Below are 12,285 nucleotides of genomic sequence, written 5' to 3' on the forward strand. Positions count from 1 at the left end.
CGAGATGCGCGATATTTTATGCCGAATAGTGACATTACTTACATAATTGCTTCCGGGTGAGGATTTACCTGGTGTGCGGCATCCCGCTCAAGGTAGTTACGCACGGAGTAGTTCATTCTGTAAGGGGAGGCATGTGGATGTACATGTTCGGCGTTGGGTAGCGATTGTGGTAGCCAGGGAAACTAGGTAAGACATAGATACGGCGTGATTTTAGGGACACGCAGAGAAAACCTTAATTAATCTAATTATGGTAACATGCTTGATTGGTTATTTGTTTAGTTAGAATCTAAGGCGCCTCGATGGAGGAACTACATGCCTTATTTATTATGTGTATAGTTTGTTGTGTGGTTAGTGGGAAGTTAAGGCGCCTCAGTGGAGGAACTACCTGCCTAAATTATTGTGTTTTAGGATGTTGTATTAGTCGATTTGAAAGTTAAAAGGCCTCGGTGGAGGAACTAAGCGCCTTATAGATTGGGCATATATTAGTATAATTATAGGTTGTATTTTAGGGCTACTCACACCGGCATTGTTTATAATCTTGACCCGATTTGCATGTTGGCTTATCGGTGTTCATTCAATGAACATAGTTGATAAGTTTTGACAGGTTTAGTGTTGAAGAAAAGTTGTAGCCGGTGGTTTCATGCGTTAGTATTGCATTTCGGGATGTATTTTGTTTTCCTTAAGGTGATATAGATTTTCGGTCTAGACAATGTATTTGTATTTTCATTTGTAAATTTTATTAAAGAGTTATTGAAATGAGAGTTGTAACCTAATCTTATTTGTGAATCTTTGTCATGAAGAAGACTTTTGTTTAAGTAAAAATTTTATTGGTTTTTATTATCCACATACTTAAAACTGTTTATGGGTTGTTGGGAGTAGAGAGTGCGTCACACCTCGGAGATCGAAGAGTCGGGGACAAATAATGTTTTTCCGCCCTCTTTTTGATTTACTGTGGTTTGGAATTTTGTTGATGGATGTCGGGGATGTGGTATTTGAAGTAGGTTGTTGAGTGGATTGGGTGCTGTCGAGATTGACATTGGTGGTGTGGTGTTGGGGTGCCGAAGCTCGCGATCCGACCACACCAAGGGCGTCGCTTTGTTGTTTGGTTTTTTTGATTTGTCGGCTTGAATTGGGTTGTTGTTGAAGTGGGATAGTATAGAAAATTGGGCTGTGACAGGCACTATGGCTTCAAGGTCTTCTGGATGATATGGGTATTGAGCAGAACAACGTTGTTTTGTATTGTGATAGACGGAGTGCTATTCATTTGGTGAAGAACCAGGTTCATCATGCTCAGACCAAGCATATTGATGTCTATTATCACTTTATACGGGATGTCATTGAGGATGGTGATGTAGCACTTGAGAAAGTGGACACCCATGACAATCTTGCTGATATGCTGACAAAGGTTGTCACCGGAGTTAAGTTCCAACACTATTTGGACTTGCTCCAAATCCTACATGTTTGAAAGAGCCCTTTGGGGCAGCTGACTGTGAGTTATGGGACTAGTACTTCTTGCTGGATGTGTTCGGCTCGGTTTTATGTGTTAAAACCTCACCGAGGTGGAGAATGTAGAGAATAATTTTTTTTTTGTTTCTCTCATGTAAGGCGCACCCGAGCTCCTCCTTACGCAAACGATCAGGTTGTTAGGCACTCATGCGCTCAACTTTTGCCAGGCCAAGGGCTCGCCTCACCGCCAATCGTATTTCAAAGACGACCCATTTGTTTTTACGAAACAATATAAATATAAAGTTTTTTCTGTAAAAACTTAACCTAACCAAAAAGAAAGAAAGAAAGAGATGGTAAGAGAAAAATTCTTAGTGAGTTGAGTGTTCATTCTTTGTGAGTGAATTGAGAGCTCTTGTAATCTTTTACTCTGGACATCTAGTAAAGCTTGGAACTCGCCAGTGTGGGTGTATAAAATTGCCGAACCACGATATATCATTGTTTTGTGATTGGTTCCCTTTTGCATTATTATCTTTACTTTATATGCTAGTTAAATTGTTAATGAGAAGCGTTGGGACAGTATTTGGAGGGTGTTGAAGTCTTGTCTAGAGAGAAAGATCAATCCTTGTGTAGGGTTGATCTATTTGTAGTGGATAACGTTGTTTCCGCATTGTTTTTATTCACAACAGTTACATACTGCCTAGCTTACATCTTTCTCAAGTAAGCAATTCTGTAATGTAAATTGTTAACTACCTTGGAGCTTCTTCTCCACCCATGAAGGAGATAAAACTGGACTCATCTCATAGGTTTTCATGATCTGTTCATCATTCCTCTCTTGCTCTTCAACGCTCACCTTCTCACTAGGCAACACTTTAAGTCTCCACACTTTAAGAGTTCCATCCAAGCTTCCACTATAAACTAAGTACCCCAACAAAACCTGATCCTTCTCCAAGCAAGCAGCCAAGCATCTCACTGGTCCTCTATGTCCTTCAAGGACTGATAAACATGAATGAATATTGCTTCCTTCTTCTCTTCTCCACACCCTTATCGTTGTATCCTCTGATCCGCTAATCACCAACGTTTCAATAGTGATTAGGGAAAGGATAGCAAATCTATGGCCTTGTAAAAATCCACCATGGTTATATCTCCCTGAAACTTTCTCTTTCTCCCAAACGTTAATGTATCCATCTGATGAACCCGAATAAAGTATGCATGAATGCGCTGAAGTGCTCAAGGCCAATGCCTTCACAGGAGACGGTTGGAACCTAAGTGTCATTATGAGAGTATGTGAGTTCTCCCCATTTACCCTTCGCCAAATTTTGACAGATCCATCACATGAGGCAGTGAAGACACACCCATTTTCTTGTTTGACTACAATTGCATTCACATTGTCTTCATGTGCAACAAAGGAATCAACACATCTTTTATCACATAGTCTCCAAGTTTTAACTGTTCTGTCCCATGAACCTGTATACAGTAGTCCTTCTGCATGGTAGTAGGCAATGCATGAGATGCAACTTTTGTGTTGTTGACTATTGCTCTTTGGGAAGAATAATAATGTGTTACGTCGAGGTAGAGTTGCTATCTTCTTTGATCTAAAGTTATCAGAGGAGACTGAAATGTTCCATACACGAACTCTATAATCTTTATGCGCTGTAAAGAGAACGTTACCATAAGCTAAGAGTGCTCGAATTTCACCTGATGTTGTTTTGAAATACCCATACTCAACACACTCTGGCTGCTTCCATATGCGAATTCGTGTACTATTAGACCCTGTAAAGATTAGGCCTTTCAAGACTGCAATCGAAAAGAGATTACCATCTTGACGATGAAGTGAAGAAACACAAAGGTAGAGTAGAGATGCAGAAGGGGTTGGATGGATAGGAGTGAGTGTCCACGGAGACTCAGGGCTAGGAGGCATAAATGGTATCCTCGGTGAAGGTGAAGATACAGTCGTTGGCATGAAATGAGAATCCGAATCCGGCAAAGTCTTGATGAAGGACATTCTTGATGGTGATTGTATGGAGTTTGGATCTTCATCCGCGAAATGTGAAAATGCTGAGTTGTTATAAATTTCCATGAAAGTAAAAGGAATCCTTTTAAGTTTTGAGCTAAATTCTCTTCGATATGTTGGGAAGTTTTGGGGTGAGAGACTTGGTGAAAGAGACGAACTAACTAGGTAGTATTGCTTTAAAGAACTTAAAATGTGATGACCATTAGGTGGCGGTTAGTTTTTGAACTCATTAAAAGCGTTACAAAGGTGGCAAAGTGTGGTTCATGAACTGCTGATACTTGAAGTAGTAGACAGAAGGACACTGAGAATAATCCCACATTGGGCACAACAAGAGCTATTGCTTATTCAGAATTGTATATGACAGCAAGGTAGACTGACCATTTAAGCACGCAGTCGTGCGGTGAGCACAGAGCGAACTATTCTTTCGCCTTTTACTAAAGAATACCGTGCGTTCGCCGTATTTAGCGACATACGAAATTTTTTGGAGGGCTTTAAAATTCCAGTATGGATGCCCGACAAATCAGCAACGAAACTTCTTCTAAAGTACTATTGAAGGGTCCGTAGTTTTGTTCAATTTGGTGGAAATACATGGGTACTCCCCGTGATTTTGGGGGTACCGGTTAGTGGGTACTAAAAAAACCAGGCCATATAGAACCAAAACCGTTATTATACTTTTAACATAAAAAATATAAAAACTCAAAACTCAAAATGTTCATTTATATATTATTAAATTTTATTTATTAATATAATATGTAGTATTTAATATTATAAATAATATAAAAATATAATTTGTAGGTGCCGACTAGCAAAATCGGTAAACCTTTTGGGTGATGATACCAAATGTATGGAGCTCAGATCTCGCCAGCATCAAAGAGTTACTGATCTCATTTAAAACATGTTTGCCAAAAAAAAAAAAAAAAAAAAAAAACTACTTAAGTTAACTTAAAATAAGTTCATAAAAGAGTTACTGATATCATTTAAAACATGTTTGCCAAAAAAAAAAAAAATAAAAATAAATTACTTAAGTTAACTTAAAATAAGTTCATCAAAGAGTTACTGATCTCATTTAAAACATGCTTGCCTAGAAAAGAATAGTTACTTAAGTTAACTTAAAATAAGTACGTAGGTAAAATTTTACCTATAAAATGAATTCAAACCTAATTTTTTGTGGTTATAAAGCAATCACCATAAAGATCATTTTCACAAAATTTCAGCTTATTTGGAAACTTCTAACATAGATAAAAATTATTGTAATATTTAAAAAGAAATCTAACGGTCTAGAAATGTCGAGTTTTTACAATAATTTTTTTGCTAATATTGAAGGTTTCTAAATGAGTTGAAATTTTCTGGAGCTGATCTTTATAGTGAGTATATCATATCCACAAAACATTGAGATTGAATTTATTTTCTAGGTGAAGTTTTACCTACGTACTTATTTTAAGTTAACTTAACTAGCTATTTTTTAGAGAATTACTATATATATATATAGTTTGAGAGAATTACAACATAAAATATATATAGTTTTATTTAATTTAATATTGAATGACATCATTACTTATATCAATATTTAAAAAGCAGTTCGTGCGGTATTTTTGTATATTTAGTATGCTTTTTTTAACAAGACTAATAAAAAATGTGTTTAAATAGTTAATCTCTTAAGAACCAAAATAAAAAAACTGGAACTGGAACCGGGAATACCCGCTAAGAGCCAATGATTATGGGTATGGTTCCACAATTTTAAGAATCGTAAAGAATCGAAACCAAAACCGAAATCGTAAAATTAAATAGTTCTTGGTTCTTACAACACTAAGAACTGGACCAGAACCAGACTGTTGACACCCCTAGTAGATATAAATTGGTTCGTGTATAATTCATTTTTTTTTTAAGTAAAAACCATACATATAATAATTTATGTTAACTGTAACTAAATATTAACACAAAGTTTTTTCTAGCTTTTGAGCGCCGCAAAGAGAAAACAAAATCTTTGGCCGGCGTCACCTCCAGTTGATCGGTGGCTAGTAATTGGTGACTAGATGCTATTCTTTTGCCTGTTTTTTCCTTTCCCAGAAAGAATTGAGATAATCTAATATGCTTATCCTACAACTTGAATCCTTGCAAAGGTTCAATCTTTAGTAATTCTACAATGGATACAACCAAATCTTGCATACTTGGTGATCCTTAGGAGTTCTACCCACTTGTGGGTTATGTGGATCTGACAAAAGCACCTTAAATATGGAGATCCTTGTTGTCCGTAGGGCATCACCAATGCAGGCCCTCAAAATAGAGGGCCACATCAGCAATTTAAAGGCTTGGTTGAAGGAGAGTTAGAGGTTCTACATTTTGAATTTTCAGAAGAAGGAAAAACTTTTTATTATAATGACTTGTTTTCTGTTCTTACAATCATTGAGTATTTATTGAGAAAATTAAAATACACGGAAAATAAAACAGGTTCAGTTGTAACTAATTGTGCTGATGTGTACTATGCTGAGCTAGATCTTCATAACCTTCTATTTACTTATTTGACCGAGAATCACTTCTCCCTTATACCCCTCTTCAAGCTGAAGGGAGAACATTGAACTAAAAGCTTGTGAGAGAGTAACTTGAACCTTGCAGTAGATAAAACTTTTGTAAAAATATCTGCTATTTGATCTTTGGTGCTGCGATATTGAACATCAATGAGTTTTCTGGTGACAAGTTCACGAATGTAATGATAGTCAATCTCCACATGTTCGGTACGAGCATGGAAGACAGGATTGTTGGCTAAGGAGATTGCACTAATGTTGTCACAAAATATTAAAGGAGGAACAGATATAGGAATTCTGAGATCCTGAAGAAGAAGGCATATCCAGTAAAGTTCAGCAGCTGTATATGCCAAAGCTTAATATGCTGCCTCCATTGATGATCGAGCAACAGTGTGTTGCTTCTTAGCAGACCATGACAAAAGATTAGAACCAAGATAAATGCAAAATCCTGTGATGGATCTTCTATCCATTGGGCAACCTACCCAATCAGTGTCAGTATATGCTTGAATTGTCAGAGGACTATTGCTGATCCAAATGCCATGATCTATTGTACCTTTAATATATCTCAAAATCCGCTTCACTGCCATCATATGTGGATTTCTGGGATTATGCATGAATTGGCAGACCACATTCACTGCAAATGCAATATCAGGTCTAGTCCATACTAAATATTGCAGACCACCCACAAGTGATCTAAATTCAGTAGGATCAATTAAAACTTCACCAGTATGATTATCAAGCTTACAACTTGAAGATATATGAGTAGAAGAAGGTTTAGCATCCTGCATCTTGGCTTTAGTCAACAGATCATAGGCATATTTTGTTTGAGATAGGAACAATCCATTTGATGATTCTCTTTGAACTTCCAATCCCAAAAAATAATGCAAAGTACCCAAATCTTTCATGGCAAATATAGAGCTTAACTGCTTGATAATATTCATGTAGACAACAGGTGAACTTCCAGTGATCAAAATATCATCCACATATACTAAAACATATGTAATGGAAATGGAATCCTTTTTAATGAATAGAGAATGATCAACGTGTGAAGTATTGAATCCAATAGACATTAAGGCTTGAAATAACTCTTCATACCAAACTCAAGGAGCTTGTTTTAGACCATAGATAAACTTAAACATTTTACAAACATGAGTAGGTTTTAAAGGATCAGTAAAACCTTGAGGCTGCTTCATGAAAACTTCTTCTTTGAGATGACCATGCAAGAATGCATTAGAGACATCTAATTGTCTTATATCCCAACCAAAATGAACAGCTAAGGATAACATTAATCGTATAATGGTAGGTTTTGCAACAGGTGCAAAAGTTTCATTATAATCCAGACCATGTTTTTTATTATACCCTTTAGCTACAAGCCTAGCTTTGAATTTGTCTATACCACCATCTAGCTTTTGTTTCAGTCTAATGACCCACTTGCAATCTACCAGATTCATTGAAGGTAAATAAGGAACTAAAATCCATGTTTTAGTTTTCAATAGAGCATTAAATTCACTAACCATAGCTTCTCTCCAATTAGGGTCTTTGTTAGCTTGAGTAAAGCATGTAGGTGTTGTTGGCATGGAAGAAAGTGTAGCAGTGAGAGCTTGGGGCAAAGGATGCTTAGTTGTTAGGAGAGATTTAGGTTTGAAAATTCCATTTTGAGCTCTAGTTTGCATGGAGTGAATTCTTGAAGTTGATGTGATATTGGAAGAGTTAGAAGGTGAAGCAATAGTAACTAATTCAGAAGATGGAGATGAAATTGAAGCTGCAACAAGAACAATGTCAAAAGAATTGGACTTGTGAGGTGATGTTGATACTGAAACATGATTTATGTCAGAAGTAGATGAGTAAGGCATATCAAGAGAGTCATTGCAAAATTTTGATAACAAGAAATCCTTTATGGAGATTGAGTGAATTGAAAATGAACTAACATTTTGAAAGGAAATTCAAGCTCATTAAACACCACATGTCTAGAGACATATATTTTTCCAGTGGAAATGTCTAGACATTTATAACCCTTTTGATTTAAACTATACCCTATGAAAACACGAGGTTAAGACCTGACTTCCAATTTGTTAGATGTATATGGCCTTAGCCAAGGATAACATCTACAACCAAACACTTTAAGATTTGTGTAAATAGGAGGTCTGTGAAATAATTTCTCCCATGGAGATATATTGGACAACACAGGAGAAGGAAGTCTGTTAATCAAATAGACACATGTAGAAAACAATTCAACCCAGTAGGTAGGAGGAAGAGAGGACTGAGACATGAGAGTTCTAGCCATTTCCAAAATATGTATATGCTTCCTCTCAACAACCCCCATTTTGTTGAGGTGTGTGAGGACAAGTGAATTGATGACTGATACCATGACTTAACAAGAAATTCTCAAATATATGGCTAGTAAATTCTCCTCCATTATCAGTTCTAACACATTTTATTGAAAGATTCAAAGCATTCTCAGTCAAATGTTTAAAGAACTTGAATATGGCACAAAATTCAGACTTACAAGATAGAGGAAAAAACCAACAATATCTAGTGAAATCATCAACTATATTAGCATAATACTTGAAACCATTAATAGAATAGACTAGAGATGGTCCCCACAAATCTATATGAAGAAGTTGTAAAGGAGTATTGGTTTTACAAGTAGAAGTACCAAATGACAACTTAGTACTCTTGCCTAGAGCACAGTCATTACAAAAAGAAAATTGATGACAGCCTTGTATATCAATGTATTTTGAATTAAACAACTTATGAAAAACAGCTGAAGAAGGATGACCCAATCTTTTATGCCATATTGATGCTGAAGCTTTGGTAGAGAGAAAAGTAGTAGAAGAAGAGACTAGATTGTTGACAAGATGAAGAAGATATAGTCCATCTTTAGTTGGGCCTTGGAAAAACATTTTCTCCGAGGCAATGTCCTTTACAAAGAAGGCATTAGGGGTAAATATTAGAAAGCAATGATTATCAGTGACAAATTTGTGTACACTAAGAAGATTATGTTTGATATGAGGAACATGTAATATGTCTTTCATGTGAAATGTATGTAATGAATCAGGTGATTTAAAGAAATTAGAACCAATGCGAAGAATTGACAAACCTTGGCCATTACCAACAACAACTTTGTCAGTGCCCTTGTAATCAGAATGAATTCCCATATTAGAGAGATCAGATGTAAAATGGTTTGAGGCACCAGTATCTGCATACCAATAGGAATCCTTTGGAGTGTAGCTTGAAGAGGATGCACTGTAATGAGATCCATTATAGTTAGAACCACTGTAAGAGGAACCAACATCATTAAGATTTGCAAGCATAGCAAGTTTACTTGGAGGAATTCTGCCCATGAAAGAGTGGTTCATCTAATTGTGACAATCTATTGCCACATGACCACAATTACTGCAGATTTGACATTGTGGTCTAGAGCTGTTACCACTTGAGCCATTGGCATTGCTAGAAGAGCCAACATGATAAGAACTATTGTTGTTCTTATATTTAGTAGATCCATTTCCATTATAACTAAATCCAGTATTGGTATTGTATCCTCTGCCTCGACCATTTGAGTTATTACCATTATAAGAGCCATTGTAATCTCTTCCATTATTGTTATGACCTCTGCCTGAGCCATTGTTATTGCGACCATTTCCATAATAACCTCGTCCTGAACTATTGAACTGATGTTGTCCAAAGTTATGATTAGAATCTCGAAAAGCAGCAAAAGCTTGAACATGATCAGTTAACAGTGAGTTTCTATTTTGATCTTCGCTATTTAACTCTTCACTAAGAATTAAACTATGCAACTCATCAAGAGTAACTGGATCATTAACTGAACGAGTTCTAATAGCAGTACTAAATGAATGAAATTCATAAGGTAAGCCTTTTAGTATATGATAAATGACATCAGGTTCATCAACAGGTACACCACCAGCAGCTAATTTATCAACAATATTCTTAATCTTTTGTAAGTATTCAGCTATGGTAGAATTCCCTTTGACAATAGCTTGAAGTTGTGATTTGAGTTGAATTACATGAGACCTGGATATAGAAGAAAACCTATTCTCCAGAATGTTCCACAATTGTCTTGAAGTTGAGATTCCAACTACATACGGTAGAACTTCATCTGATAAGGTAGCATTCATCCATATAAGCAACATTTGATCTCGTTTTGTCCATGAAATAAACTTGGGATTGAGTCGAGATGATAATGAACCATCTGAATTAATAATAAACTTTGAAGGACATATATCAGTACCATCAATAATACCTTCTAGATCAAAGGTGATAAGAATAGGTTGAAATACTTGTTTCCACATCAAATAATTTTCTTGATTGAGTTTAAGAGGAACCATGTTAGAAATGTTTTGTATAGAATAAGAAATATTGGATGGAGGTACTACCATTGGCAGATTTGGGATATTTCCCTGATTCATTGAATTGAAATTGGGATTCACTGGTGGAGGAGTATTGAGAGCAGCTACTGGTGGAGGAGTATTGAGAGCAGCTGCAGAAGTAGTATTTGGATTTGATACTTCATTCGTTTGATTTGTACAAGCCATGAATTGATATGAAGAGTTTGAAGACTGAAACCCTAAAAGATATTTAAAGAATTAATTGGAGTAGATCTGATTTTGAGAATAAAGATGAAAGTTTGAAAATGAAATTTAGAATTGATACTTGAATAAAGTTGAATGATCTTTAAAAAAAAAAAAAAAAAAAAAAAAAAAAAAAATCAAATCTAAAATTTTAGATCGATAGCTCTAATACCATTTTGAATTTTCAGAAGAAGGAAAAACTTTTTATTATAATGACTTGTTTTCTATTCTTACAATCATTGAGTATTTATTGAGAAAATTAAAATACACGGAAAATAAAACAGGTTCAATTGTAACTAATTGTGCTGATGTGTACTGTGCTGAGCTGGATCTTCAGAACCTTCTGTTGACTTATTTGACCGAGAATCATTTCTCCATTATACTACAACACTACCTGGAAAAACAACTTTAAAATTTCGAGACACTCAAACTAACATTAGCCTAGTGGAAAAGTTCGGCTTTTGTATAAACGTGGGAGTTGAGTAGGTTGCGAGTTCGAGTTTCAGGTCTAGCAAATTTTAATTGTGTTTCAATTTGTTTTACAAAGGTTAGATGCAAATGGGCTCCGGCTACTCTAAAAACATGTCCAGATATGAAGATAGATATCTAGGATGGTAAAAATAGAGGCCTGTTTAGGGGCTGCGTTGGAGGGCTGTTTTCTTGATTAATCCTTCAATTTAGAAGATAAAAGCCCATATCCAGGCCCCCATTAGTGATTCCATTATGCAAGAAAAAGAGTTTGAAAGATCAAACTTGTATTTGTGGACTTGTTAAATCCAATAAGGATTGGAAACTCGACCTTGCACGCTAATGAAAGAGGAACTTAACCAGGTATGGCGCTCTTTGTGAGTCTTGAATATGGAATTCTTGTTAGGTGTTCATATGGAATTGTGATGAAAATAGTCTTAACTAGTGAATTATTGTTTAAGATACTCTTTATAGTTGGGTTGGTTACGTGTTTTTATATGCTTAGTGAACTCGGGACGAAATTGGTGTAATAACGAAAGAACTGCTACTGCTGCAACTGTTTTTGGTGTTTATGTTTTACCTACATACTTAGCTTGGAACTGTGGATTGGCATACAAAGAGTTGAAGGTTCAGCTAGTGAGCAGGTGTGTTGGTTAAACAATAACCATAGGGTTTTTGCTCAGATTAGTCCTACATAAATAACCATCTAGAGATCTGGAAAAATGATTAAGTGACAATTTTGATCTTAGGATCTAGTAGTGTAAGAATGGGAAAACTTGCCATAACATGATCGTGGTAGAAGGTGTTTAGGTGTTTATGGTTATGGTTTCCATTATGCTAGCCATGAAACAGATTCAAAGTCAATCTTTGGCTAAGGTTTGATTGTGTTCGTGTGTTAATAAGCTTCACATTAGCTAATCATTTTCTGTGCTACAAAAGTCCTTCAGATCTTCAGGTCATGTATCGATTGATTCTTCCACCTTTGAGTTATATGCTCCCTCTGCCTTTTAACCCCTCGAACTTTGTAGTTCCTTCACTTTTTGGTTGATCGATTGAGCTTCATGTCAGATCTCTTTGTGGAAGTGGTAGTTATTCAGGATAAGAAGTTGATTGGTTCCTCCTTTCCACCACTTCGCTTAATGGAAACATATGCTTGGATTGGCATCTCCTTGTTTATCCTTTGGTCTATGCTTCACGTTGATTGGGTTTGGTTGTGAAGAGTTGCTTTTCTTGAGGGGTTTTGGGTTAA

The 12,285-nt window shown here is 35.9% G+C and overlaps 2 protein-coding genes and 1 pseudogene across 2 annotated transcripts; 1 reads left to right on the plus strand and 2 right to left on the minus strand.

Moving 5' to 3' along the window:
* Window positions 1-2,188: 2,188 nt before the first annotated feature.
* Window positions 2,189-3,523, minus strand: LOC147511501 (protein JINGUBANG-like). The gene has a single exon (XM_086598489.1). The coding sequence runs from the start codon at window positions 3,521-3,523 to the stop codon at window positions 2,189-2,191; it is 1,335 nt and encodes a 444-aa protein (XP_086454615.1).
* A 325-nt stretch (window positions 3,524-3,848) lies between these two features.
* On the plus strand, window positions 3,849-3,958 carry LOC147511502 (U5 spliceosomal RNA; annotated as a pseudogene).
* A 5,380-nt stretch (window positions 3,959-9,338) lies between these two features.
* On the minus strand, window positions 9,339-10,532 carry LOC147511503 (uncharacterized). Its single transcript, XM_086598491.1, has one exon. The coding sequence runs from the start codon at window positions 10,530-10,532 to the stop codon at window positions 9,339-9,341; it is 1,194 nt and encodes a 397-aa protein (XP_086454617.1).
* Between the last annotated feature and the right edge of the window lie 1,753 nt (window positions 10,533-12,285).

This window comes from Coptis chinensis, chromosome 3 (genome assembly GCF_015680905.1).
Source record: "Coptis chinensis isolate HL-2020 chromosome 3, ASM1568090v1, whole genome shotgun sequence".
NCBI lineage: Eukaryota > Viridiplantae > Streptophyta > Magnoliopsida > Ranunculales > Ranunculaceae > Coptis > Coptis chinensis.

What these genes read in the sequence shown, in the direction of transcription:
- LOC147511501 (XM_086598489.1), bottom strand. Translation starts at nt 3,523, where the DNA reads ATGGAAATTTATAACAACTCAGCATTTTCACATTTCGCGGATGAAGAT.
- LOC147511503 (XM_086598491.1), bottom strand. Translation starts at nt 10,532, where the DNA reads ATGGCTTGTACAAATCAAACGAATGAAGTATCAAATCCAAATACTACT.